The sequence below is a fragment of the Cherax quadricarinatus genome, chromosome 50 (assembly GCF_038502225.1).
Source record: "Cherax quadricarinatus isolate ZL_2023a chromosome 50, ASM3850222v1, whole genome shotgun sequence".
NCBI classification, from domain to species: Eukaryota; Metazoa; Arthropoda; class Malacostraca; order Decapoda; family Parastacidae; genus Cherax; species Cherax quadricarinatus.
The window spans coordinates 15,073,650-15,101,639 of NC_091341.1; the positions used below are offsets into that span (position 1 = coordinate 15,073,650).

Here is a 27,990-nt window from a genome sequence, read left to right on the forward strand (position 1 = left end):
GTTACTCTCAGAGTACTTACAAACACACACGCACGAGAGATTAGTGCATAAGCTAGAGGACCAGGCAGATATAACAGGGAAGGCACTGCAGTGGATCAGGGAATGCCTATCGGGAAGATATCAGCGAGTCATGGTACGTAACGAGATGTCAGAGTGGGCGCCTGTGACGAGTGGGGTTCCACAGAGGTCAGTCCTAGGACCGGTGCTATTTCTTGTATATGTGAACGACATGACGGAAGGAATAGATTCAGGAGTGTACCTGTTTGCGGATGATGTGAAGTTGATGAGAAGAATTCAATCGGACGAGGACCAGGCAGAACTACAAAGGGATCTGGACATGCTGCAGGCCTGATCCAGAAACTGACTCCTGGAGTTCAACCCCACCAAGTGCAAAGTCATGAAGATTGGGGAAGGGCAAAGAAGACCGCAGACGGAGTACAGTCTAGAGTGGCCAGATACTACAAACCTCACTCAAGGAAAAGGATCTTGAGGTGAGTATAGCACCAGGCACATCTCCTGAGACGCACATCAATCAAATAACTGCTACAGTATATGGGCGCCTTGGAAACCTAAGAATAGCATTCCGACATCTCAGTAAGGAATCGTTCAGGACCCTGTACACCGTGTATGTCAGGCCTATATTGGAGTATGCAGCACCAGTTTGGAACCCACACCTAGCCAAGCGTGTAAGGAAATTAGAGAAAGTGCAAAGGTTTGCGACAAGACTAGTCCCGGAGCTAAGGGGCATGTCCTACGAGGAGAAGTTAAGGGAAATCGACCTAATGACATTGGAGGACAGGAGAGATAGGGAGATATGATAACGACATATAAAATACTGAGAGGAATTGACAAGGTGGACAGAGACAAGATGTTCCAGAGATGGGACACAGCAACAAGGGGCCACAGTTGAAAGTTGAAGACTCAGATGAATCACAGAGATGTTAAGAAGTATTTCTTCAGTCACAGAGTTGTCAGGAAGTGAAATAGTCTGGGAAGTGATGTAGCGGAGGCAGGATCCATATATAGCTTTAAGAAGAGGTATGATAAAGCTCATGGAGCAGGTAGAGTGTCCCAATAGCGACCAGTGAAGAGGCGGGGCCAGGAGCTGTGATTCGACCCCTGCAACCACAACTAGATGAGTACACACACCACACGTAACATTGCGTCATGGGTCTATAGCTTAAGTCTCTCAATGTAAAGTCTACTTATCCGTCCAGTAAGCTCTTAGCTGCCTTCAATGCAAAGCTAATATGCCTACTTAGCTTAGGTTTACGCTAGCCTATTTATTGAGTTCATATCTTTTTTTTAGGTGTTTTAAACACAGCTACAATACTCCCCAGGTGTAAAGCTAGACTTTAAACTTATGTAAACTATGACTGCTGTCATAATCTGTCAGTTTTACAAGGGTCATTAAGGCTGCACCTGTACATCACCTGTATAATCCCTAATACAGGGATTAAATTCCCAGTATATATACATTGTATATATATTCTTCTATATACTCTTGTATATACATATACTCGTGTATATACACTATATATATTCGTGTATATACACTGTATATATAATCATATATATACACTGTATATATACTCGTGTATATACACTGTATATATACTCGTGTTGCAGAAATGAGTAAGAAATTTCAGCAGCTTCGTTCTGAGAGACGCTTGCTAACATACTTGTATCTTGTATCGCTTGTTCGCGATTCTTGCATAATGTATAGTGTATATACACTGTGTATATACACTTTGTGTATATTCTATTGTCTAAAGTTATTTAAAGTTATGGAAATTCGTAGACAGGTTATGGCATGATCGAACTTCAACTGAAGCAATCACCAAGTTGATTAATGGGTTTAAAGGCTATCTACTACACGAGGGTCATTACGGCTGCATGTCACCTGTTTCAACACCATCACAAACACCGTAAACTAGGAGTCACAATAAACTCTCAGTGTGTATATACACTGAGAGATATACACATCTCGGTGTTTATAACCTTAACGGTGAATTACGATTAAATTTATTCGATCTATATTATCAGATGTATATAGAGTGGTTGTATAAATGATACTGAACACTGCTCTTGTTTTTATTACTCTCCTTATGTCTAAATTAGTTGTGAATACAATACACATTTAAATAATTGGTGTAATTTAAGAAAAAATGGGTAAATTAATAAGGGGGTCGTTAAGGACAAGCGGTGGAGGCTCGATCCTCCGTCTCATTACTTGAGTATAAGAATGTTATATGTGTATATGAACGATAAATGTGTATAAGAATAATACATGTGGTGTATAAGACTGAGAAAAATCGACACCATGCCTAACCCTTCTAGGGTAGGGTAGGTGCCTGAGCCCGAGCTTACAGCTCACAAGACTGTCATTCCCATTAGCTCCCTTGGGGCGGGGATGGCAGACCAGAGAGGCCTAGCCTGTGGCTAGGCCTGGGGACAGTTGGTCCCAAAGATGAGGAGGTACTTGTGCCTCCTCCCATGGGAGACTTAGGTCTCAGACACTCCCTAAAGAGGGAGCCAAGGCCGGGCCACCACTTGGAAAAGGCCCGGGCCGGGAGAATACCGACGAATCTTTAATAATAATAATAAGACTGAGAAATATATCTTAGAATGTGTATAAGAGGAATACTCTGTATTTCGTCGTGATGTGGGTTAATTTTGCAAGAAAATTTGATTTTTTTTTAATTTCGTTGACCTCCATTGTTGATGTATCCAATTACATGCTGATTGGTTGATTAATTAGGTTTCAAGACTATCAACCACATGACGGTTACTAAGGCTGCCTGTCATCTCTTCACTACCAGTCAAGAATACTTTAATACCTAAAGTAGGGATTATAGAAAATTCTCAGTGTATATACGCTGAGATATACACCTCTCATTGTATGTACACTGAGATATTCTCAGTACTACCAGTACCAGTTACCAGTAGTGTGACTCACTACTGGTAACTGGTACTGGTACTACTCAGACGGAGCACCCTAACGTGAGCACTGAGCACCCTGACGTGAGCACTGAGCATCCGGACGTGAGCACTGAGCACCCTGATGTGAGCACTGAGCACCCTGACGTGAGCACTGAGCACCCTGACGTGAGCACTGAGCATCCGGACGTGAGCACTGAGCACCCTGTTGTGAGCACTGAGCATCCGGACGTGAGCACTGAGCACCCGGACGTGAGCACTGACCACCCTGATGTGAGCACTGAGCACCCTGATGTGAGCACTGAGCACCCTGATGTGAGCACTGAGCACCCTGATGTGAGCACTGAGCACCCTGACGTGAGCACTGAGCACCCTGACGTGAGCACTGAACACCCTGATGTGAGCACTGAGCACCCTGACGTGAGCACTGAGCACCCTGACGTGAGCACTGAGCACCCTGACGTGAGCACTGAGCACCCTGTTGTGAGCACCGAGCACCCGGACGTGAGCACCGAGCACCGTGATGTGAGCACTGAGCACCCTGACGTGAGCACTGAGCACCCTGACGTGAGCACTGAGCACCCTGACGTGAGCACTGAGCACCCTGATGTGAGCACTGAGCGCTCTGACGTGAGCACTGAGCACCCTGACGTGAGCACTGAGCACCCTGACGTGAGCACTGAGCACCCTGACGTGAGCACTGAGCACCCTGATGTGAGCACCGAGCACCCGGACGTGAGCACTGAGCACCCTGATGTGGGCACTGAGCACCCTGATGTGAGCACTGAGCACCCTGACGTGAGCACTGAGCACCCGGACGTGAGCACTGAGCACCCTGACGTGAGCACTGAGCACCCGGACGTGAGCACTGAGCACCCTGACGTGAGCACTGAGCACCCTGACGTGAGCACTGAGCACCCAGTCTTGCCTCTATCGACTGCTTTATAACCTATAAAAGAAACAGGATTTTCTTCGTCCAGCGAAAAAAAAAATGTTTATGAAAGTTCCAATTATCACTGTGAAATTATCAGAATGTGGAATAATTTTGTGGAATTATTGGTGTTATCGATGTACGGAATTATCATTTCGTGAAATTTTCAGTGTGTTAATTATCAGTGTGTGGAATTAAGATGAATTATTAATGCGAGAAATGATCAGTGTGTGAAATTATCATTATCAGTGGTGTGTGTGTGGAATTATTAGTGAGTGGAATTATCAGTGCAGGTAGCATATTACCGAAGCTTCCTTCTCTAATAATTAGCAGAAACGAACAATTAGGTATGACAGATGGTGTTAGCCACACCTGGTAACCTGCCCAGCTTGATAATTAATCAGCGAATCTTGAAAAGCAGTCGTTCAAGGTGGCTTGTTGCGTCAGGTGCGGAGAACCAGCGGTGAGCCAGCAGCAGTGGCTTGCCAGGCCGGTGTGAGTCACGGCTTGCAGGTGCCCGTGATATAGAAGCAGATAATTCTCGTATGTTCAGTCGCAAGAAGTTAGTGATAGTGTGCTGGATAATCTGTTTTGTGTGTGTGTGTGTGTGTGTGTGTGAGCGAGATTCGGCTAGAATGTAGTGAAGTGGTTTCTGTTTGGAGACATGACGCGCTCTGTTGCGTCTCTTAAGAACGTAAGAATGGAGGAACACTGCAGCTGGGGTACTGAAGCAAATACTTGAGTAGTTTTGGGTAAGGGTTGGACAGATCCGTGGGTGGTGTTGATAAGGACCTGCCTTGTATGAGTCAGGTCTTCTGCAGTGTTCTTACATTCTTATGTTCTGGCCCAAACTAGGCATGTCTTTCTCTAATAGAGGAAAACTGCATCAGGTCCTTCTCTAGGACACTAGGAAAGTCCTACTCTAAACCAACCATTCACCCCCCCCTGATAAATGAGACACGTGCAACATTTGGACAAGTGACTCATTTATCAAGTGTCGGTTGTGTAAACCATGTATTCACATTCCTACTGTCCCTGCCTTCGTTGTCTCCCCCAGAGTCCAGGACCTCTAGCGATGCTGGAAGGAAATCTTCCAAGCTGCCGTAGCTAATGAAACTTTACCGAAATGCTGGACGATATCCTCATTACTCTATTGAAGTCTCCTAGCTAAGGCTGACACTTCTGAAGGCTCCCAGCTCAGGCTGACACTAGTGAAGTCTCCCAGCTCAGGCTGACACTAGTGAAGTCTCCCAGCTCATGCTGACACTAGTGAAGTCTCCCAGCTCATGCCGACACTAGTGAAGTCTCCCAGCTCATGCCGACACTAGTGAAGTCTCCCAGCTCAGGCTGACACATTTCAACTTTACATGTGACTCATAGTGCTTAATGGGTCACATATAAAGTCACTTTTCGTTCCCACTGTGCATGTCATGGCTGTCTTTGCTAATGTAGCTCTGCTGGAAGGAAATATTTGAGGCTTCCAGTAGATGATGAAGTCTTACTGGAATGATTGATGTCTTCTTTGTTTTATTGAAGTCTCTCGGCCAAGGGTGGCAGATATCAGCGCTTAAGGATATCCTCATTGCCCTACTGAAGTTTCCCAGCTTAAGTTGACAGATTTTTCATGCTTGAAGGTATCTCATTGCTCTGCTGAAGTCTCCCAGCTTAAGTTGACAGATTTTTCATGCTTGAAGGTGTCTCATTGCTCTGCTGAAGTCTCCCAGCTTAAGTTGAAAGATTTACATGCTTGAAGGTATCTCATTGCTCTGCTGAAGTCTCCCAGCTTAAGTTGAAAGATTTACATGCTTGAAGGTGTCTCATTGCTCTGCTGAAGTCTCCCAGCTTAAGTTGAAAGATTTACATGCTTGAAGGTGTCTCATTGCTCTGCTGAAGTCTCCCAGCTTAAATTGACAGACTTACATGCTTGAAGGTGTCTCATTGCTCTGCTGAAGTCTCCCAGCTTAAGTTGAAAGATTTACATGCTTGAAGGTGTCTCATTGCTCTGCTGAAGTCTCCCAGCTTAAGTTGACAGACTTACATGCTTGAAGGTGTCTCATTGCTCTGCTGAAGTCTCCCAGCTTAAGTTGAAAGATTTACATGCTTGAAGGTGTCTCATTGCTCTGCTGAAGTCTCCCAGCTTAAGTTGACAGACTTACATGCTTGAAGGTGTCTCATTGCTCTGCTGAAGTCTCCCAGCTTAAGTTGACAGACTTACATGCTTGAAGGTGTCTCATTGCTCTGCTGAAGTCTCCCAGCTTAAGTTGACAGACTTACATGCTTGAAGGTGTCTCATTGCTCTGCTGAAGTCTCCCAGCTTAAGTTGACAGACTTACATGCTTGAAGGTGTCTCATTGCTCTGCTGAAGTCTCCCAGCTTAAGTTGACAGACTTACATGCTTGAAGGTGTCTCATTGCTCTGCTGAAGTCTCCCAGCTTAAGTTGACAGACTTACATGCTTGAAGGTGTCTCATTGCTCTGCTGAAATCTCCCTGAGACATTTGAACGGTACATATGTGACGTATCCTGTGTGATGGAATATGAGAGGGAAACATTTATCTGGTTGCCAATGTGTAACTGTCATACAGAACGAGGTTCACCATACTCTTGTATCCAATTTTACTTAAAAAATACCATTCTAATCTTGTTGGAACAACTTTTTTAGTATCTTCTATTTTTGTACTGACCTTGTGAAAGATATGTCACTGTGAGTGGTGTTGCAGGGTGTGAGTGGTGTTGCAGGGTGTGAGTGGTGTTGCAGGGTGTGAGTGGTGTTGTAGGGTGTGAGTGGTGTTGCAGGGTGAGTGGTGTTGCAGGGTGTGAGTGGTGTTGTAGGGTGTGAGTGGTGTTGTAGGGTGTGAGTGGTGTTGTAGGGTGTGAGTGGTGTTGCAGGGTGCGAGTGGTGTTGCAGGGTGTGAGTGGTGTTGTAGGGTGTGAGTGGTGTTGTAGGGTGTGAGTGGTGTTGCAGGGTGTGAGTGGTGTTGTAGGGTGTGAGTGGTGTTGTAGGGTGTGAGTGGTGTTGCAGGGTGTGAGTGGTGTTGTAGGGTGTGAGTGGTGTTGCAGGGTGTGAGTGGTGTTGCAGGGTGTGAGTGGTGTTGCAGGGTGTGAGTGGTGTTGCAGGGTGTGAGTGGTGTTGCAGGGTGTGAGTGGTGTTGAAGTGTGAGTGGTGTTGCATGGTGTGAGCGGTGTTGCAGGGTGTGAGTGATGTTGCAGGGTGTGAGTGGCGTTGCAGGGTGTGAGTGGTGTTGTAGGGTGTGAGTGGTGTTGCAGGGTGTGAGTGGTGTTGCAGGGTGTGAGTGGTGTTGTAGGGTGTGAGTGGTGTTGCAGGGTGTGAGTGGTGTTGCAGGGTGTGAGTGATGTTGCAGGGTGTGAGTGGTGTTGCAGGGTGTGAGTGGTGTTGCAGGGTGTGAGTGGTGTTGCAGGGTGTGAGTGGTGTTGTAGGGTGTGAGTGGTGTTGCAGGGTGTGAGTGGTGTTGCATGGTGTGAGTGATGTTGCAGGGTGTTAGTGACGTTACAGGATCTGAGTGGTGTTGCATGGTGTGAGTGATGTTACAGGGTGTGTGAGTGACACCATCTTGCCACAAGGTAACACCCCTCCCTCGTCACAGGCACAACAAACCAAATCTTCCAGCAGGCCGCAGATACTTTCTTTCCCACAAACAGTTTGCCCAGTGAGGTGTGTGACCATGGCACTTGACTTGGCAAACACACCGAGAGGACACAGGCGTTGTCACAAGTATATTGTCAACACGAGTTTCCTTGTGTGTCGGCCAGGATGCTTGCGTCGCCCTCCTCAAAGCACACACACCCTCAACCAATGGTGTTTATCTTACATATATTTCTCTTTTGGGTAAATGAGTGAGGATTCTTATCAGCTCAGTGTGTCTCGCCTTTGTAACTAAGAGAGTCGAATGAACACATCGACTCTTGGCTGAGGGACTGATTGCTTCAGAGTTCTTATCTTTTACCTTTCTCTGCATTAAACTGATTAAGTCACTGGGTGGCGAAACATTTCCAGAATAAAGATACCCAAATGTAGCACAGGTGTCTCAGTTCACAAACAAGAGAGTTTGTATCTCTTGCTCAAGATATCGAAATTGATCCTAGATTTCAGAAATTCTGGCATCACTTTAAGGAGGCCTTTGCAGATTTTTGTATGACATTTAGGTTCTAATAAAAACTTGGTGTGTTTCGCCTGCTGCAGGATCCGTCCCTGGTGGACGAAACGTCTTCACAATAAAATGTCATAACTCGCAGTGTGTCTTATTTACATACTGTCAGTATACTCCGCCATTGTATTGCCAAAGGTATCCCCATTATCCCATGAGTTTAGTTCACTTTACCTCGAAGCAAGCAAAAGGAACAGTGCTGAGTGCTGCATAAGTTTCTATTGAAGTTAAATGTCAGCTTGGAAGACCTGAAGTCCCTCAGAAGAGACATTCTCCACTCACTGTACATAATATAACAGTTCGTTCTCAAATACGTATGCAAAACAACCACAGAGGGAGTCGAATGTTAGATCTAGGCCTTTCGTATTTCAATCAGCACATCATCAGGAGCTTGCAGTGTCGCAGGAATCCAGGAAGGTCCGATGATGTGAACGGCTCTTCCTTGGGAGAGCCATTTAGCGCTCCCCCGTGATGATGATAATAATAATAATAATAATAATAATAATAATAGCCCAGTGGTTTTAACGCTCCCCATGATAATAATAATGGTCGTTACTAGGTCCACACTCTGCTCCAGTAGCTTTATCATACCTCTTCTTAAAGCTATGTATGGATCCTGCCTCCACAATATCACTCTCCAGATTATTCCACTTCCTTTCAACTCTATTACTGAAGAAATACTTCCTAACATCCCCGAGACTCATCTGAGTTTTCAACTTTCAGTGGTGACTCCTTGTTGCTGTGTCCCATCTCTGAAACATTCTGTCAGTTCCTCTCAGTATTTTATATGTTATCATGTCCCCCTCCCCTCCCCCTCCTATGTGTGTGTGTGTGAAAGAGTGAAAGGTGGAAGTAGCTTGATGCTCTTGAAGGGCTCATGTTCCAAGGTATTTGAGCTCACCTCCCTTTCCTTGTATGAAACCTGATTTCCTTGTATTCCCCTGGCACTGTATGACTCATACTGGTTTAGCGCTTTCCCAATAATTTAATATTGCTACAGTACCACCGTAGATATGCACACCTATTTATCCCTATTTTTTATCAGCCTTATTTTTAACATTACATTTCTCCCCCCCCCTCCTCATCTGAATTGTCCATTTTAGCAGTGGTAAAATAATCGTGGGTCAGCCTCTATCATCGTTGGGTTATAGACGTTAGTGTAGGTCTTTGGAAGGGCAGTAACTGAGCCTAGGGTTCCGACAAGTGTTCAGGCTTTTAGCACCTGTCATCAACCTCACTCAAGCTTAATGACCCCCCCAATTATGCGGTCAGTGTCGTCATCAGCACTAAGCAGTGGCACACCTGGTCTCAGTGGCCGCCAAATTGACCACTGCCGTAAAATCGGAACAGGCCGCCCTCCTCACGCCTCGTAAAATTTAGATTATATTCTATCCTATCTCTTTTTTTTTCTCTATTTTACCGCACATTTCTCACTGGGTAGTGCCTTGAAAGAATTCTTTTAATATATTTTATAGTTAAAATATACCCATCGATGGTAGATTATACTATGATGGATATATTGTGTCAAGGGGTGGATAGTGTCAAGGAGTAGATAGTGTCGGGAGGGAAGGGGTGGATAGTGTCAGGAGGGGAGGGGTGGATAGTGTCAGGGAGTAGATAGTGTCAGCAGGGGAGGGGTGGATAGTGTCAGGGAGTAAATAGTGTCGGGAGGGAAGGGGTGGATAGTGTCAGGAGGGGAGGGGTGGATAGTATCAGGGAGTAGATAGTGTCGAGAGGGGGGGGGGCGGTGGATAGTGCCAGGGAATGTATAATCTTAAGGATTTATAATGTTAATTTTAGACAGAATAAAAAAATATCAACTTCCCCCCCCCCCCCCTGTATAAATAACTTCCTCCGGCTCGTCTTAGTAAATTCAAGAATGAAATAAAACAATGAAAGAACAGTTGTTTTTATTGCGTATAAGATGCTTAGATATTCTAAAAGTAGATGCATGTGTAGGAAATAATTTAGTAAGTATCTAACTTAAAGCTAAGAGACTCATAGACAGGTCCGGGACCATCAAAATATACACAGCTTCATTAAGTTAGAAAGAGACTTTCTAAGGCTTAGACGCGAGGTGCGGGAAACGGATTATTGTCGACAAGCTTGGATAAGCTTTTTTTTTTATTGTGGAGGCAACGTTTCGCTCTGTGTAGTGGTTTATCACGTCACTTTGACAGAAACACTGTCTCAGTGTTGTCTTGATACATACATGAGTTTGGGGTCACGTAACAATGTATATTAACTCAGGGTTGCATAATGGTAAATTTGATAATGATATTCACACATAAATGGATTATAAGTGAAGGATTTAGGTGTTGACTTGTATATATAAAACTATTTAGGAATTTTGAAAAAGGTAATTGTTTACATAAGTTTCAAACCTATCGGCTAAACAAGGGCCATTTCACCTTTACGCCACCATTGCAGGATACTTAAAACTCTCAGTGTATATATACACACCTACAGACACTCCTATCTGTAATTGTAACATGGATATATGATTTTTTGTATTGTGTAGTTAATAACAAAAAAAGGCACAATACCGTGACTGGAACGATACACAAATAACCCGCACATGAAAGAGAGAAGCTTACGACGACGTTTCGGTCCGACTTGGACCATTTACAAAGTCGCACTGTGTGTGACTTTGTAAATGGTCCAAGTCGGACCGAAACGTCGTAGTAAGCTTCTCTCTTTTATGTGCGGGTTATTTGTGTATTGTGTAGTTAATGCTGCATAGACATTTTAAATACAATATATTCAACTTTGGTTTATACAGACTTGATATATTACGTTTTTCCTCGACATATCTGTATGATAGAGATGAATTGCCGAGATGTGGGTAGAGGCCTGTGTGCGCGAGCAGTGTGAAGATTTCGGTGCTTTTCACTCCCTGGTCTGTAGTGTCGGTCCATAGTGCTGGTCCATAGTGCCGGTCCATTGTGCTGGTCCATAATGCCGATCTATAGTGCCGGTCCATAGTGCCGATCCTCATCAAACAGAGCACCTGCAGGTCAGTGCGGCATGGCACTCTCGTGACTGGATCTTTGCACTTGAGCTCAGTACACAACATAGTGTCTCTCATCCCAAGTGGTGTTGTAGTAGCATGGAACTCCATGCTGCTACAGTACCAACATAGAGCGCCTTGCTGCTACAATAGTAACATAGAGCTCCATGCTGCTACAGTAGTGACATGGAGCTACATGTTTGTCAGTAATATGGCAGACAGCTCCACAAAAGCTTAAAGACAAAATGAGCTTTTACTTGGACAACGTTTCGATCTGCGAAAAGCTTTATCAATTCATGGTAAATCTGCACTGAGCGAAACTTGTCCAGTTCTTCTGTATCTTGACTTTGCCTTCATGTCTGATTTTCAACCAGCACAGAGGCTGCTGGGCACGGGAAGAAACGCAGCTGTATCGCAAACTATGAAGGGAAGCCCATTTAAAGGGGTTAAAGGGGGCTCTTTAACCAAGGACGCGTTGATGCTGCTGACTATTGGTTTAAAAATGGAGCTACGTTTTCCTCCAGTTCTTGTTGACTTAGTGGCTCCGACGGCTTGTTAAACCTTCGTGTTGGTAGTTTATAGGGCCACAGACATTTCACGCCGTATCTTCTTGTTGGTGATTTACAGGGCCACTGACAGCTGAAACCGTGACGAGTCTTTCATATTTTAATGTCAGCTGCCTTGTTCCAGGCGGTGCGTGAGACCTTCAAATGCTTACCTCTTATCCATGAGTATAAATTAGACTGAATGGAGTCATTAACACTGATAATGTTATTCTCGTTTCGTTCCAGAGTTTCTACACCTTTCATCAGGAAGTCTGGTGGGCAGGATTGAAAAGGGGAGGAGATATAGTTTTCATTGTAGCTCCACTTTTGTTTAAAAAGTATGAGTTACCACTAGTGTTTCGTAACATGGAACTCACAGGGTTGGGTGCTGTTCGAGTTACCACGACTGTCGTGTTACATGGAACTCAAAGGGGGTGATGAGGGTGTTGCGTGAGGTACAGTGAGACAAGATGGGAAAACGCAGGTTAGTTGTTTAGTGGATATACTCGTAGTGTTTAATCTTTCTCACTTCGAGGCTCTGTCCTAAGCTTGTCGGATAACCAGTTTCTCTCTTAAATAGAGCTTTATCAATCAGTCTTACGTTTTATCATTTTTCTTCTAGTTGTCCAGTTGAGGAAGGGAGTATTGGTTGCACCTCATAACCAACTCGCGTGTTACTTATCTAATCCTCCATCTTTCCACAACACTCCATCCTTCCGCAAATCCTTCATCCTTTCATAACTCCACCCTCGACCCGCACCATCTTTCTAACACCTTTCTCAGCTCTCCTACGTATTTATACTTATCTAATACACAAGACACCGTTGACTAGCAGTGAACAATATAATCTGTACAGATATGGAGAACTCTTGGTGCTTCAGCTGGATGGATATACACTTCTCAGTGCCCAGCTGAGAGAATGTACGCTTCTCGGTGCCCAGCTGAGAGAATGTACACTTCTTAAGTTCTCAGCTGAGAATTTCGAAGAAAGATGTCCAGCGACATTAAATATAAATTAATTAATGACGGTGTACTGAGCACACACAGATATTGGTGCTGAGAAGAGCAGAGAGTGGTCTGAAGGACAGCAGGGTTACCAGTCCTCTTAAAGATTGGGAAATTATTTACAGATTAGAACAAAAAGTTGTTAAACAGCAAAAAGAAAGACCTTGTTTTCTGTCAGTTAATATACGCTGTCAGGCTGCACCCTTCATCTCCACATTACAACAGTAATAGATATATATTTATCCATTAACATTGCAGGAGCTGAGCTACAGACAATGCGCATTTGGTGGGAGGTTGGGCGAAATGTGACCTTGTACGGGAGATTTGTTTACGAGCTAACATGGCTGCCAATGTGTTCGCGTCGCCGCCATGTTTAAAGTCGTCGGCAGTGTTGGCACCACTGCGGCTTTGCAAATGGCAACAAGCGCGTCATCAATCACCTGGTGTGACTAATCACTTCTCCCGCCTGGCCACCTTATTCTTCATTTTTTTTGGGGTGGGGGAGGTCGTTCAGAAGTGAGTGGTTGATCAATCGGCTGACATGTGCGTTAATCGCGGCAGATAGGTATTAATTCAGCGAGACATTCTGTTGAGATTGAAGCTTGACGGGAGGGCTGCCATTACCAGGACCACAGTGAAGTGTGCCCTCCTGGTCTTACCTCCACCGCGGGAGGGCTGCCATCACTAGGACCACAGTGAATTGTGTCTTCCTGGTCTTACCTCCACCACGGGAGGGCTGCCATCACTAGGACCACAGTGAAGTGTGTCCTCCTGGTCTTACCTCCACCACAGGAGGGCTGCCATTACCAGGACCACAATGAAGTGTGTCTTCCTGGTCTTACCTCCACCACAGGAGGGCTGCCATCACCAGGACCACAATGAAGTGTGTCCTCCTGGTCTTACCTCCACCACAGGAGGGCTGCCATCACCAGGACCACAATGGAGTGTGTCCTCCTGGTCTTACCTCCACCACAGGAGGGCTGCCATCACCAGGACCACAATGAAGTGTGTCCTCCTGGTCTTACCTCCACCACAGGAGGGCTGCCATCACCAGGACCACAATGAAGTGTGTCCTCCTGGTCTTACCTCCACCACAGGAGGGCTGCCATCACCAGGACCACAATGAAGTGTGTCCTCCTGGTCTTACCTCCACCACGGGAGGGCTGCCATCACCAGGACCACAATGAAGTGTGTCCTCCTGGTCTTACCTCCACCACAGGAGGGCTGCCATCACCAGGACCACAATGGAGTGTGTCCTCCTGGTCTTACCTCCACCACAGGAGGGCTGCCATCACCAGGACCACAATGGAGTGTGTCCTCCTGGTCTTACCTCCACCACAGGAGGGCTGCCATCACCAGGACCACAATGAAGTGTGTCCTCCTGGTCTTACCTCCACCACAGGAGGGCTGCCATCACCAGGACCACAATGGAGTGTGTCCTCCTGGTCTTACCTCCACCACAGGAGGGCTGCCATCACCAGGACCACAATGGAGTGTGTCCTCCTGGTCTTACCTCCACCACAGGAGGGCTGCCATCACCAGGACCACAATGAAGTGTGTCCTCCTGGTCTTACCTCCACCACAGGAGGGCTGCCATCACCAGGACCACAATGGAGTGTGTCCTCCTGGTCTTACCTCCACCACAGGAGGGCTGCCATCACCAGGACCACAATGGAGTGTGTCCTCCTGGTCTTACCTCCACCACAGGAGGGCTGCCATCACCAGGACCACAATGAAGTGTGTCCTCCTGGTCTTACCTCCACCACAGGAGGGCTGCCATCACCAGGACCACAATGGAGTGTGTCCTCCTGGTCTTACCTCCACCACAGGAGGGCTGCCATCACCAGGACCACAATGGAGTGTGTCCTCCTGGTCTTACCTCCACCACAGGAGGGCTGCCATCACCAGGACCACAATGAAGTGTGTCCTCCTGGTCTTACCTCCACCACAGGAGGGCTGCCATCACCAGGACCACAATGGAGTGTGTCCTCCTGGTCTTACCTCCACCACAGGAGGGCTGCCATCACCAGGACCACAATGGAGTGTGTCCTCCTGGTCTTACCTCCACCACGGGAGGGCTGCCATCACCAGGACCACAATGAAGTGTGTCCTCCTGGTCTTACCTCCACCACGGGAGGGCTGCCATCACCAGGACCACAATGGAGTGTGTCCTCCTGGTCTTACCTCCACCACGGGAGGGCGTCTATCATCTAAGACCGTTACCCATTGCCAGCAGCAGTTGGATGGGTGGTCCTCAGTGTGCGCTTTCACCCAGGTCAAGAGTGACCTCCAAGTTTAAAATAGAATATATAAAACAGAATAAGGGTTACTTGACGCTGGTGAAGCGCTCTCGTTCTATGGAATCGGAGCTATCCTTCCTCTTCTATGGACCAAAGCTCATGACCCCTCATTCCCCAGGTGCTCCCCCAGTTTTCCTTCTTGTTCTCAGCTCCCCCAGTTACACTTTGTGTTACTTTCTCTCACCTCTAGTTCCAGTCGCTTGAGGGGAGGGGGGGGGGGGTCCTTGAGGTGAAGGGCTCTTGATCTAAGGGATCAAGCCTGATTTCCTCTCACTTCTCAGGGTACTATTTGACCCTTGAGGATTTAGCGCTTCCCCCATGTATATTAGAGTAATTTAAAGTCATTATTTTTATAACAGTGAAATAAAAGTTCCTTCAGTTTTAAGGGTCCTTTACTGTATAGCCCTTGTGGTTTAGCACTTCTTTTTTATTATAATAATTTTACTTCCAGGTCCTTCAACTTTAAGGGTCCTTTGCTTCTAGGTCCTTCAACTTTAGGGGTCCTTTACTTCCAGGTCCATCAATTTTAAGGGTCCTTTGCTTCCAGGTCCTTCAACTTTAGGGGTCCTTTACTTCCAGGTCCTTCAATTTTAAGGGTCCTTTGCTTCCAGGTTCTTCAACTTTAGGGGTCCTTTGCTTCCAGGTCCTTCAACTTTAAGGGTCCTTTACTTCCAGGTCCTTCAACTTTAAGGGTCCTTTACTTCCAGGTCCTTCAACTTTAAGGGTCCTTTACTTCCAGGTCCTTCAACTTTAAGGGTCCTTTACTTCCAGGTCCTTTAACTTTAAGGGTCCTTTACTTCCAGGTCCTTCGGTTTTATGGATCTCTTCATTTAACTGTTTTAATTTTTGGAGACCGGCACTTTTCCTTTTAAGAGGCGAAACATCGGACATTTTCTCTTTGCTGTCACTTTGGCTTCCAGTTCTCTTAGATGGCAGTCAACATGGGCGAAAAGTCAGGTGAAACAAAACATGTTTAGCATGGTAACAGCGAGACTTTATTTTGTAAGTCATTATTTGGAAAAACTCACCTCTGAGCGAAACGTTGCCTAAAGAAAGGTTTGCTTTGCTAGTGTCTTCGTATCGCCCTGCAGTTCTTTTGGCTTAAAGGAGGATTGTAGAACAGTGGTATAACTTGCCAACAAGTTGACCAGGCTCTGATTCACCGCGAGGCCTGGTCATGGACCGCGAGGCCTGGTCATGGACCGGGCCGCGGGGGCGTTGACCCTCAGGAACACCCTTTAGGAATACTTCACGAAGTATGTTAATGTGGCCCACACACTACCTTTAGCGCATTTATTAAGACAACGTTTTGCCTGTGTGAACTGATCAAGTAGCTGGTGCGCATAAACCGCATATTGAGTCCTCACGGGAAATATTTTAAGTTTCCATCTCCCAAATTCTGCACTGCTTATTCCCTTTACATCCCCTTCCTCCCCCTCCCCCCCCCCTCACACGATGGCCTTAGAATCTGCAACACCATATTCTTTGGGGTATTTAAGGTCATTCTTCCACGAACTTGTTGACATACACATCGTCAGGAGATCGAATAATAATTCCTGGGGCATTTTAACCCCCTGACACCACAAGTTGGCCAGCACATCACCGGAGACCTGCACACGACACTCGCAATGCCTGCTAGAACAAGGCTATTAAATCGTACAATTTAAAAAAAAATTAGGACATTTTCTAAGCTACAGTAATAGGTGGGGTTTGCTCCTTATGTCTCTCCGTCGGTCTGACGTCCAAACGTGTTCAGTGAAACTGTATTTTTCAAAGCATATTTTTTTTATATAACACTGTTATATTGTTAGGCGAAAGTAGTCTTGTGTTTTCACATCTCTCAACTGCAAGACTGTTGCAACTGTTCATTCAAACTGTTAAGCACAGACAAGATTGTTTACACTCGCTACAGAACTCTCTAATTGGCAGAGTAGTTTCACAATGTATTGTTTCTCTTCTTTTTGCGTAAAGTATATTGATACTGTGTTAGGAATGCTACTCTAAATAACACGATAATATTTATCAAGATATTCTGCTGTCGTGTTATATTTACAAACCTCCTTTGAAACTATATTTTTCTATATTTACAAACTGAGAGTCATTTATTTACATTCCTTTTTGGCTTTCTTTTTGTGGCTATTGTCGTATATACAAGTGATGTGATGAAAGCAACGGCTGTCCTTGTGTTTACACTGTCTAGGTAACATGTGCGTGCTGCTCTTTCAATGCGGCAGCCGCAGGCGTCCACACGCACGACATTGCAGCGATGTACTGGTGAGTGTGCTCCCGTGTGTGTGTATATATATATATATATATATATATAGTGCGCTTTTATGCAGGACTTCATCTCTTGGGAAGGTACCTAGTACCAGATGCAGCTCTAGGAGCAGACGTAGCACCAGGAGCAGGTGTGGCACTAGGAGCAGGTGTGGATAGTCTTCATGTACTTGCATGTCTTGCATTTGACGACGCAACACCATTGGAAGGTGCAGGAGCACCTCTCCTCTACCTCCACCACCTGTGTGTGGTACTCTCTACCGCAGCACATGAGGTCGCAACCATCCACGCCTATGCTGGTCTTGTTGCACTCTCTGCCCCGCGTCCCGATGATGCCTGTTGCAGAGAGAGGGCAAAGAAATATGTTAGTCTGGTGGTTCTAGGCACTGGCACTAGTGTGTTGACCCTCCTGTTAGTCTGGCCTGGTATGTGCTCATTACGCTTGTGATCTGTGGATTCGTGGTGGTGTTTGCCCCTGGGATTATTGTAGTGAAACTGGTGTTAGTATGATTGTCCCAAAATGTTATAATCGCTCTCTCTCTATCTCTCTCTCTCTCTCTCTCTCACCAAAATTTCACACTTAAGAGAGAGGCCTCATGATGTTTTGGCCTGTCCTAGTCGCAACTGAAGCGAGTAAAGTAGAGAAGGCCTGAAGGCAATACATGGGCGAGGAGGAGGGAAGAAGAGTGTTGGCAGTAGTAGTAGTTGTAGTAGTAGATGTAGTGGTAGTAGCTGTAGTAGTAGTAGTTGTTGTAGTAGTAGAATTTGTAGTAGTAGTTGTAGTAGTAGAAACCCTGTGTAAAAAAAAAAGTATCTCCTTACCAAGTTGTTGGTTCCTGACGCAGAAGTCGGGAGACTCCTCCAGGTAGACCAGGTCCTTCTTGGAGGGCGGCTTGTGGTCAGGGTTGTAGGGACGGAAGAGTCTGAACGACTTCCTCCTCCTGCGCCTGCTCTTGCGCCTGCGATTAGGGCGGCGGTCGTTGGGCGTGCGCGGGCTGCCCAAGTTCTTCACCAGTACCCGAGATGCTCCGTCGAACCGGTCCTGGCGGAGAAAGAAATTATTTTCATTGAGAACCGCACTCACAAGAGAACCCACAAGTACTGGGAACAGTACTCGCAGTTGAACCCACGAGTACTGGAAACAGTACTCGCAGTTGAACCCACGAGTACTGGAAACAGTACTTACAACAGACAGAAGAAGAGGTAAGACAACTACTGAATGAGGCAGATACTTTGAAATAATTGGAACTAAACAATATATCTGCAAGGATTCTGAAAGAGGGAGCTGAAGCACTTTGTGAACTGTTACTTAAAATCTACAGTAAATCTGCATCTGGAACTGAGTTACCAATGAAAGACTGATCTTGCAGTTAGTATAGTTGGAATAATAAGCAAATTAATGCAGCGGATGAGAGACTTACTGTTGAAGAGTAAAATTAAAATGATGATAACAGGAAGAATGTCCTGGTGAGATGTTACCAATGGGGTGCCACAAGGATCTCTACTTCATCCCACAGTGTTTGAAAAAAAAGACTAAAACTAATGTGATGAGTAAGACACAAGTGCAGCACTACTACTATTACCATATCCAGTGTTAAAGTCGACTGTATTCAACTGAAGAAGCCTGCTGTGCAGGCGAAACGTTCCGAGAATGATAGTCAAGTTTTGCTCTTGTGTCTTATACATCAACTTGTCGGTACTGTATACTATTAATAATAAAAATCTATGTGAATACCTTTTGGCTTGAATAAAAAATCTCAAACTACGTAAGCAATAAAGTTTCTAAATATCCCAGGAGACGACTTGATTCTTCTTAAGGTCTTACCTTGAGGGCATCGCCCACCCTTCTGAAGTAGGGAAGTCTCCACCAACAAGTCTTGACGGTGCAGGAGCCAGACATACCGTGACATTTGCACTCCTTCCTCATGTTGTCCTTCACATGCTGCGAGAGACAGTCTCTGTTAGTCTGTAGTGCCAGTGGGATGGAGGGTATTATTGGAAGGAAAGGTGCCAGTGGGATGGAGGTAGGTTATTATTGGAAGGAAGGGTGCCAGTATGAAGGGATGATGCCAGTGGGAGGGAACATGCCTGGGAGTAGGAAAGGTGTTGGTTGTGTCAAGAAGGGAAGGCACCAGTTGGAGAGAAAAAAAACTATGTTTAAATAAAGTAACAAGTTGGAACCCCATACAGTCCAAAATTTCCAGTGTTGAGAGGTTTGAAGCCGATCAGAAGAGGCGTTTTCAAGTTATTACACAGGAACCAATATTCCAGTTTACTTATGTAAAATGACATTTATGCCTCTTAATAACAATATGAATTTTCCTGAAATTTTGAAACTCGATGTGAGGGATTCTTATGTTGTCAGACTCAAACACACAATCAAAATTTGTTTGTTAAAAAAAAAAAAACTATAAAGACCTTCCTATGATTTTTCAAATTATTGTGATTTTGTCAGTTAAAGTGTCAAATTGACACGTTGTTGGGATACACTAGCTAGGGAAGTTTGAAGCCTATCAGAAGAGGCGTTTTCAAGTTACCGAGTGTAGGGAAGAATCAAAGAATTTTTAAAATAAAATGGTCAAATTGGCACCCACACAGCTGATAACACATTCAATCATTCCATGTAATTGAGTTCGTCAGTGTTGGAAGTTTGAAGCCTATCAGAAGAGGCGTTTCCAAGTTACCGCACAGAAGCCTTGGAAGAAGAGCTGATGCCACAACCACGACACCTATAGAATTTTCGGGGAGTAGCCAAATAACCCGAAAGTGATTTTGCAAATAACGCAGTTTAAATAACCTTCAAATTTCCGGCAAATACATTTATATCTTACGATAGTATCTTACGATACCTTACGATAACCAAGAAGAATAAACCACTTACGATCCTATTATTCAGATTACAAAGCGTAGAGTACTTAATCAAAGTAAGGATCACTGATTAGTATTGGTGAAGCTGTAAAGCATTTATATAAGCTTTCATATAAGCTTTTATATAAGCTTTTAATATCACGGGTGTTAAGGAAGGTTTGAGAGTAACAAGTTGCATCACGCTTATTATGCTCCAACATTATCATAATTACTTATCATTATTTTTTTAACGGAAAGAAATCAGGTTTAGTCTGGTGAGTGTTGATGTTGTGAGAGTTGTAGAGCGGTTGTGAGAGTTGTAGAGCGGTTGTTGTGTGAGTTGTAGAGTGGTTGTTGTGTGAGTTGTAGAGTGGTTGTTGTGAGAGTTGTAGAGCGGTTGTTGTGAGAGTTGTAGAGCGGTTGTTGTGTGAGTTGTAGAGTGGTTGTTGTGTGAGTTGTAGAGTGGTTGTTGTGAGAGTTGTAGAGCGGTTGTTGTGTGAGTTGTAGAGCGGTTGTTGTGAGAGTTGTAGAGCGGTTGTTGTGTGAGTTGTGGAGCGGTTGTTGTGTGAGTTGTAGAGCGGTTGTTGTGTGAGTTGTAGAGCGGTTGTTGTGTGAGTTGTAGAGTGGTTGTTGTGAGAGTTATAGAGCGGTTGTTGTGTGAGTTGTAGAGCGGTTGTTGTGAGAGTTGTAGAGTGGTTGTTGTGAGAGTTGTAGAGTGGTTGTTGTGTGAGTTGTGGAGCGGTTGTTGTGTGAGTTGTAGAGTGGTTGTTGTGAGAGTTGTAGAGCGGTTGTTGTGAGAGTTGTAGAGCGGTTGTTGTGTGAGTTGTGGAGCGGTTGTTGTGTGAGTTGTAGAGCGGTTGTTGTGTGAGTTGTAGAGCGGTTGTTGTGTGAGTTGTAGAGTGGTTGTTGTGAGAGTTATAGAGCGGTTGTTGTGTGAGTTGTAGAGCGGTTGTTGTGAGAGTTGTAGAGTGGTTGTTGTGAGAGTTGTAGAGTGGTTGTTGTGTGAGTTGTGGAGCGGTTGTTGTGTGAGTTGTAGAGCGGTTGTTGTGTGAGTTGTAGAGCGGTTGTTGTGTGAGTTGTAGAGTGGTTGTTGTGAGAGTTATAGAGCGGTTGTTGTGTGAGTTGTAGAGCGGTTGTTGTGAGAGTTGTAGAGTGGTTGTTGTGAGAGTTGTAGAGTGGTTGTTGTGTGAGTTGTGGAGCGGTTGTTGTGTGAGTTGTAGAGCGGTTGTTGTGTGAGTTGTAGAGCGGTTGTTGTGTGAGTTGTAGAGTGGTTGTTGTGAGAGTTATAGAGCGGTTGTTGTGTGAGTTGTAGAGCGGTTGTTGTGAGAGTTGTAGAGTGGTTGTTGTGAGAGTTGTAGAGTGGTTGTTGTGTGAGTTGTAGAGCGGTTGTTGTGAGAGTTGTAGAGCGGTTGTTGTGTGAGTTGTAGAGTGGTTGTTGTGAGAGTTGTGGAGCGGTTGTTGTGTGAGTTGTAGAGCGGTTGTTGTGTGAGTTGTAGAGCGGTTGTTGTGTGAGTTCTAGAGCGGTTGTTGTGTGAGTTGTAGAGCGGTTGTTGTGTGAGTTGTAGAGCGGTTGTTGTGTGAGTTGTAGAGCGGTTGTTGTGTGAGTTGTAGAGCGGTTGTTGTGAGAGTTGTAGAGCGGTTGTTGTGTGAGTTGTAGAGCGGTTGTTGTGAGAGTTGTAGAGCGGTTGTTGTGTGAGTTGTAGAGCGGTTGTTGTGAGAGTTGTAGAGCGGTTGTTGTGAGAGTTGTAGAGCGGTTGTTGTGAGAGTTGTAGAGCGGTTGTTGTGAGAGTTGTAGAGCGGTTGTTGTGAGAGTTGTAGAGCGGTTGTTGTGTGAGTTGTAGAGCGGTTGTTGTGTGAGTTGTAGAGCGGTTGTTGTGAGAGTTGTAGAGCGGTTGTTGTGAGAGTTGTAGAGCGGTTGTTGTGAGAGTTGTAGAGCGGTTGTTGTGAGAGTTGTAGAGCGGTTGTTGTGAGAGTTGTAGAGCGGTTGTTGTGTGAGTTGTAGAGCGGTTGTGTGAGTTGTAGAGCGGTTGTTGTGTGAGTTATAGAGCGGTTGTTGTGTGAGTTGTGGAGCGGTTGTTGTGTGAGTTGTAGAGCGGTTGTGTGAGTTGTAGAGCGGTTGTTGTGAGAGTTGTAGAGCGGTTGTTGTGAGAGTTGTAGAGCGGTTGTTGTGAGAGTTGTAGAGCGGTTGTTGTGAGAGTTGTAGAGCGGTTGTGTGAGTTGTAGAGCGGTTGTGTGATTTGTAGAGCGGTTGTTGTGAGAGTTGTAGAGCGGTTGTTGTGAGAGTTGTAGAGCGGTTGTTGTGAGAGTTGTAGAGCGGTTGTGTGAGTTGTAGAGCGGTTGTTGTGAGAGTTGTAGAGCGGTTGTTGTGAGAGTTGTAGAGCGGTTGTTGTGAGAGTTGTAGAGCGGTTGTGTGAGTTGTAGAGCGGTTGTGTGAGTTGTAGAGCGGTTGTTGTGAGAGTTGTAGAGCGGTTGTTGTGAGAGTTGTAGAGCGGTTGTTGTGAGAGTTGTAGAGCGGTTGTTGTGAGAGTTGTAGAGCGGTTGTTGTGTGAGTTGTAGAGCGGTTGTTGTGTGAGTTGTAGAGCGGTTGTTGTGTGAGTTGTAGAGTGGTTGTTGTGAGAGTTGTAGAGCGGTTGTTGTGGGTTGTAGAGCGGTTGTTGTGTGAGTTGTAGAGCGGTTGTTGTGTGAGTTGTAGAGCGGCTGTTGTGTGAGTTGTAGAGCGGCTGTTGTGTGAGTTGTAGAGCGGCTGTTGTGAGAGTTGTAGAGCGGCTGTTGTGAGAGTTGTAGAGCGACTGTTGTGTGAGTTGTAGAGCGGTTGTTGTGGGTTGTAGAGCGGCTGTTGTGAGAGTTGTAGAGCGGCTGTTGAGTTGTAGAGCGGCTGTTGAGTTGTAGAGCGGTTGTTGTGAGAGTTGTAGAGCGGTTGTTGTGTGAGTTGTAGAGCGGTTGTTGTGTGAGTTGTAGAGTGGTTGTTGTGTGAGTTGTAGAGCGGTTGTTGTGTGAGTTGTAGAGCGGTTGTTGTGAGAGTTGTAGAGCGGTTGTTGTGTGAGTTGTAGAGCGGTTGTTGTGTGAGTTGTAGAGCGGTTGTTGTGTGAGTTGTAGAGAGGTTGTTGTGTGAGTTGTAGAGCGGTTGTTGTGTGAGTTGTAGAGCGGTTGTTGTGTGAGTTGTAGAGCGGTTGTTGTGTGAGTTGTAGAGCGGTTGTTGTGTGAGTTGTAGAGCGGTTGTTGTGTGAGTTGTAGAGCGGTTGTTGTGTGAGTTGTAGAGAGGTTGTTGTGTGAGTTGTAGAGTGGTTGTTGTGAGAGTTGTAGAGCGGTTGTTGTGTGAGTTGTAGAGCGGTTGTTGTGAGAGTTGTAGAGCGGCTGTTGTGTGAGTTGTAGAGCGGTTGTTGTGTGAGTTGTAGAGCGGTTGTTGTGTGAGTTGTAGAGAGGTTGTTGTGTGATTTGTGGAGCGGTTGTTGTGTGAGTTGTGGAGCGGCTGTTGTGTGAGTTGTAAAGCGGCTGTTGTGTGAGTTGTAGAGCGGTTGTTGTGTGAGTTGTAGAGCGGCTGTTGTGTGAGTTGTAGAGCGGTTGTTGTGTGAGTTGTAGAGCGGTTGTTGTGTGAGTTGTAGAGCGGCTGTTGTGTGAGTTGTAAAGCGGCTGTTGTGTGAGTTGTAGAGCGGCTGTTGTGTGAGTTGTAGAGCGGTTGTTGTTGTTGTGAGAGTCTTGTACAGCAGCTGTTACTGTTGAGAGTCGTGTACCACTGTTGTTAGTCTTGTGAGTCATGTACAACAGCTGTTGTTGCTGTTGTGAGAGTCGTGTACAGTAGCTGTTGTGAGGTACTGCTGTTGCTACTGTTGATGTTGTTACTGTTATTGCTTTAGATCCAGCTGCTTATGTTGCTGCTGCTGCTGCTTCTTTTCTTGTTATTACTGCTGCTGTTGCTGCTTGACACGAAACTATTAAGTTCCGGTGGCTGACACGAAACTATTAACTTCCGGTGGCTGACACGAAACTATTAACTTCCGGTGGCCGACACGAAACTATTAGCTTCCGGTGGCTGACACGAAACTATTAACTTCCGGTGAATGACACGGAACTATTAACTTCCGGTGGCTGACACGAAAGTATTAACTTCCGGTGGCTGACACGAAACTATTAACTTCCGGTGGCCGACACGGAACTTTTAACTTTCGGTGGCTGACACGGAACTATTAACTTCCGGTGGATGACACGAAACTTAACTTCCGGTGGCTGACACGAAAGTATTAACTTCCGGTGGCTGACACGAAACTGTTAACTTCCGGTGAATAACACGGAACTATTAACTTCCGGTGGCTGACACGAAAGTATTAACTTCCGGTGTCTGACACGAAACTGTTAACTTCCGGTGAATAACACGGAACTATTAACTTCCGGTGGCTGACACGAAACTATTAACTTCCGGTGGCTGACACGGAACTATTAACTTCCGGTGAATGACACCTCACCGGTGCCACCCCCCACCCATCCACCTCACCAGTGCCACCCCCCACCCATCCACCTCACCAGTGCCACCCCCCATCCACCTCACCAGTGCCACCCCCACCCATCCACCTCATCAGTGCCACCCCCACCCATCCACCTCACCAGTGCCACCCCCATCCACCTCACCAGTGCCACCCCCACCCATCCACCTCACCAGTGCCACCCCCCACCCATCCACCTCACCCGTGCCACCCACCCCCAAGGAAAATCCACTCCACTCCAGGAGCATCCAGTCCAGCCCAGGAGCATCCAGTCCACCCCAAGAGCATCCAGTCCACCCCAAGAGCATCCAGTCCACCCCAAGAGCATCCAGTTCACCTCAGGAACATCCAATCCAACCCAGGCGTATCCAGTCCACCCCAGAAGCATCCAGTTCACCCCAGGAGCATCTAATCCACCCCAGGAGCATCCAGTCCACCCCAGGAGCGTCCAGTCCACCCCAAGAGCGTCCAGTCCACCTCATGAGCATCCAGTCCACCCCAGGAGCATCCAGTCCGCCCCAGGAGCAGCCAGCTAATCCCAGGAACATCCAGTCCACCCCAGGAGCATCCAGTCCACCCCAGGAGCACCAGTCCACCCCAGGAGCATCCAGTCCGCCCCAGGAGCATTCAGGCCACCCCAGGAGCATCCAGACCACCCCAGGAGCACCAGTCCACCTCAGGCGCACCAGTCCACCCCAGGAGCACCAGTCCACCTCAGGAGCACCAGTCCACCCCAGGAGCATCCAGTCCACCTCAGGAGCATTCAGTCCATCCCAGGAGCATCCAGTCCACCCCAGGAGCACCAGTCCACCTCAGGAGCATCCAGTTAATCCCAGGAGCATCCAGTCCGCCTCAGGAGCATCCAGTCCACCTTCAGTCCACCCCAGGGGCACCAGTCCACCTCAGGAGCACCAGTCCACCCCAGGAGCATCCAGTCCACCTCAGGAGCATTCAGTCCCCCCCAGGAGCATCCAGTCCACCCCAGGAGCACCAGTCCACCTCAGGAGCATCCAGTTAATCCCAGGAGCATCTAGTCTGCCTCAGGAGCATCCAGTCCACCTCAGGAGCATCCAGTCCACCTCAGGAGCATCCAGTCCACCTCAGGAGCATTCAGTCCACCCCAGGATCACCCAGTCCACCCCAGGAGCACCAGTCCACCCCAGGAGCACCAGTCCACCTCAGGAGCACCAGTCCACCCCAGGAGCATTCAGTCCACCCCAGGAGCATCCAGTCCACCTCAGGAGCACCAGTCCACCCCAGGAGCATCCAGTCCACCCAAGGAACACCAGTCCACCTCAGGAGCACCAGTCCACCTCAGGAGCACCAGTCCACCCCAGGAGCATCCAGTCCACTTCAGGATCATCCACTCTACCCAGGAGCCTTTCGCCTACCCAGGAGGGTGGGGGGACTCCAAGCCTGCCATGGGACCCCCGGCCCACATCTTAGAGTCTCCAGCCCACCCACTTTGGGGAAAGAGTAATTAGTGGGTGTTGAGGCTACGCCCTTTATCCGCCCATCAAGGTGGTGGGCGGGGTGAGGGCGCAAGGGGATGAGGGGAAGTGGGTGGAGAAGGAGGGCGAGGGAGGTGGGTTCTAGGAGAAGGTGGGCGGTGGGAGAAGGTGGGCTGTGGGAGAAGTTGGGCTGTGGGATGTGGGTTGTGGGAGAAGGTGGACTGTGGGTGAAGGTGGGCTGTGGAGGAAGGTGGGTTGTGGGAGAAGGTGGGTTGTGGAAGGTGGGCTGTGGGAGGTGGGCTATGGGTGAAGGTGGGCTGTGGGAGAAATAGGGCTGTGGGAGAAGGTGGGTTGTGGGAGAAGGTGGGCTGTTGGTGAAGGTGGGTTGTGGGAGGTGAGTTGTGGGAGATGGTGGGCTGTGGGTGAAGGTGGGCCTGTGGAAGGTGAGTTGTGGGAGAAGGTGGGCTTTGGGAGGTTTGTTGTGGGAGAAGGTGGGCTGTGGGATGTGGGCTGTTGGTGTAGGTGGGCTGTGGGAGAAGTTGGGTTGTGGGAGGTGGGCTGAGAGGTGGGCTGTGGGAGAAGTTTGGTTGTGGGAGAAGGTGGGCTGTGGGAGGTTGGCTGTGGGAGAAGGTGGGCTGTGGGTGAAGGTGGGCTGTGGGTGAAGGTGGGCTGTGGGAGAAGTAGGGCTGTGGGAGAAGTTGGGTTGTGGGATGAAGGGAGGTGGGCTGAGGGGAGGTTGGCTGAGGGAAGGTGGGCTGAGGGGTGGTCGGCTGAGGGGTGGTGGGCTGAGGGGAGGTGGTCTGAGGGGTGATGGGCTGAGGGGAGGTGGGCTGAGGGGAGGTGGGCGGAGGGGAGGTGGGCTGAGGGAAGATGGGCTGAGGGGAGGTGGGCTGGGGGGAGGTGGGCTGAGGGGAGGTTGGCTGAGGGAAGATGGGCTGAGGGAAGGTGGGCTGAGGGGAGGTGGGCTGAGGGGAGGTTGGCTGAGGGAAGGTGGGCTGAGGGAAGGTGGGCTGAGGGAAGATGGGCTGAAGGAAGGTGGGCTGAGGGGAGGTGGGCTGGGGAGGTGGGCTGAGGGGAGGTGGGCTGAGGGGAGGTGGGCTGAGGGGAGGTGGGCTGAGGAGAGATGGGCTTGGGAGGTGGGCTGAGGGGAGGTGGGCTGAGATGTTAGAGGTGTGGGGCTGCTAACTTCTACAGCAGGCGTCTACACTATCCCCTGTGGGTTCTGTCCCAAGAAATATGTAGGCGAGACAGGCAGAGATCTTGCAGTCCGCTTGAATGAGCATCGAAATGCCTCTAACAGAGACGATGTAAGGTACGCCTGTGTCCTCCACAGAGACTCCACGGGACATTTGATGAACTGGAATGAGGCACAACTCGTTCTCACCGAACCAGACCTCAGACGCCGACGGTGCCTAGAAGCCTCACTAATCGCCGTCACCGACACTATAGAACGCAACACTGGAAACTACAAAATTTCAAAAACATTGGCATACATGATACTTAAGCACCACCAACCCAACAACACAGGAGTCACATGATTTCAACGTCTACCTCTTCATCATAGGCAGAGGTTGTTTTGATAAGGACCTGCCTCGCATGGGCCAGTAGGCCTTCTACAGTGTTCCTCCATTCTTATGTTCTTATGACATTCCTCAGGTCACGTGCGTCACACCTCACTCTCCGCCTATATATATAATGCCTTTCTACCTCTGTATGTTAGAAGTGATCAAGGTTCCAGGACCGAAACGTTTTCTAATAAATATGTCATAGTATTTGCTTACGTGTCTTTCTAAACCAATATCTCCCTTGTTTATGCCCGTCATCCACTTATACACTTCAATGATATCTCCCCTCATTCTACGCCTCTCCAGAGAGTGGAGATTTAAGGCTTCCTCTTCCTCTACTTCCTCTGCTTCCTCTTCTTCCTCTACTTCCTCTGCTTCCTCTTCTTCCTCTACTTCCTCTACTTCCTCTTCTTCCTGTTCCACATCATAAGTAACGAAATGTAGGACAAGGGGAGTCTTGAAATTTTTCAACTTGT

At 47.2% G+C, this 27,990-nt stretch overlaps 1 protein-coding gene across 1 annotated transcript in view; it reads right to left on the bottom strand.

Moving 5' to 3' along the window:
• Window positions 1–13,071: 13,071 nt before the first annotated feature.
• wg (Wnt family member 1 wingless) overlaps window positions 13,072–27,990 on the bottom strand; it is a 131,721-nt gene continuing 116,802 nt past the window's right edge. The window contains exons 5-7 of the mRNA XM_070095428.1: window positions 18,999–19,115; window positions 17,996–18,215; window positions 13,072–17,509 (exon numbers count right to left, since the gene is read on the bottom strand). Coding sequence (XP_069951529.1) covers window positions 17,313–17,509; window positions 17,996–18,215; window positions 18,999–19,115 — 534 coding nt within the window. The 3' untranslated portion in view covers window positions 13,072–17,312. The remainder of the gene's footprint in view (window positions 17,510–17,995; window positions 18,216–18,998; window positions 19,116–27,990) is intronic.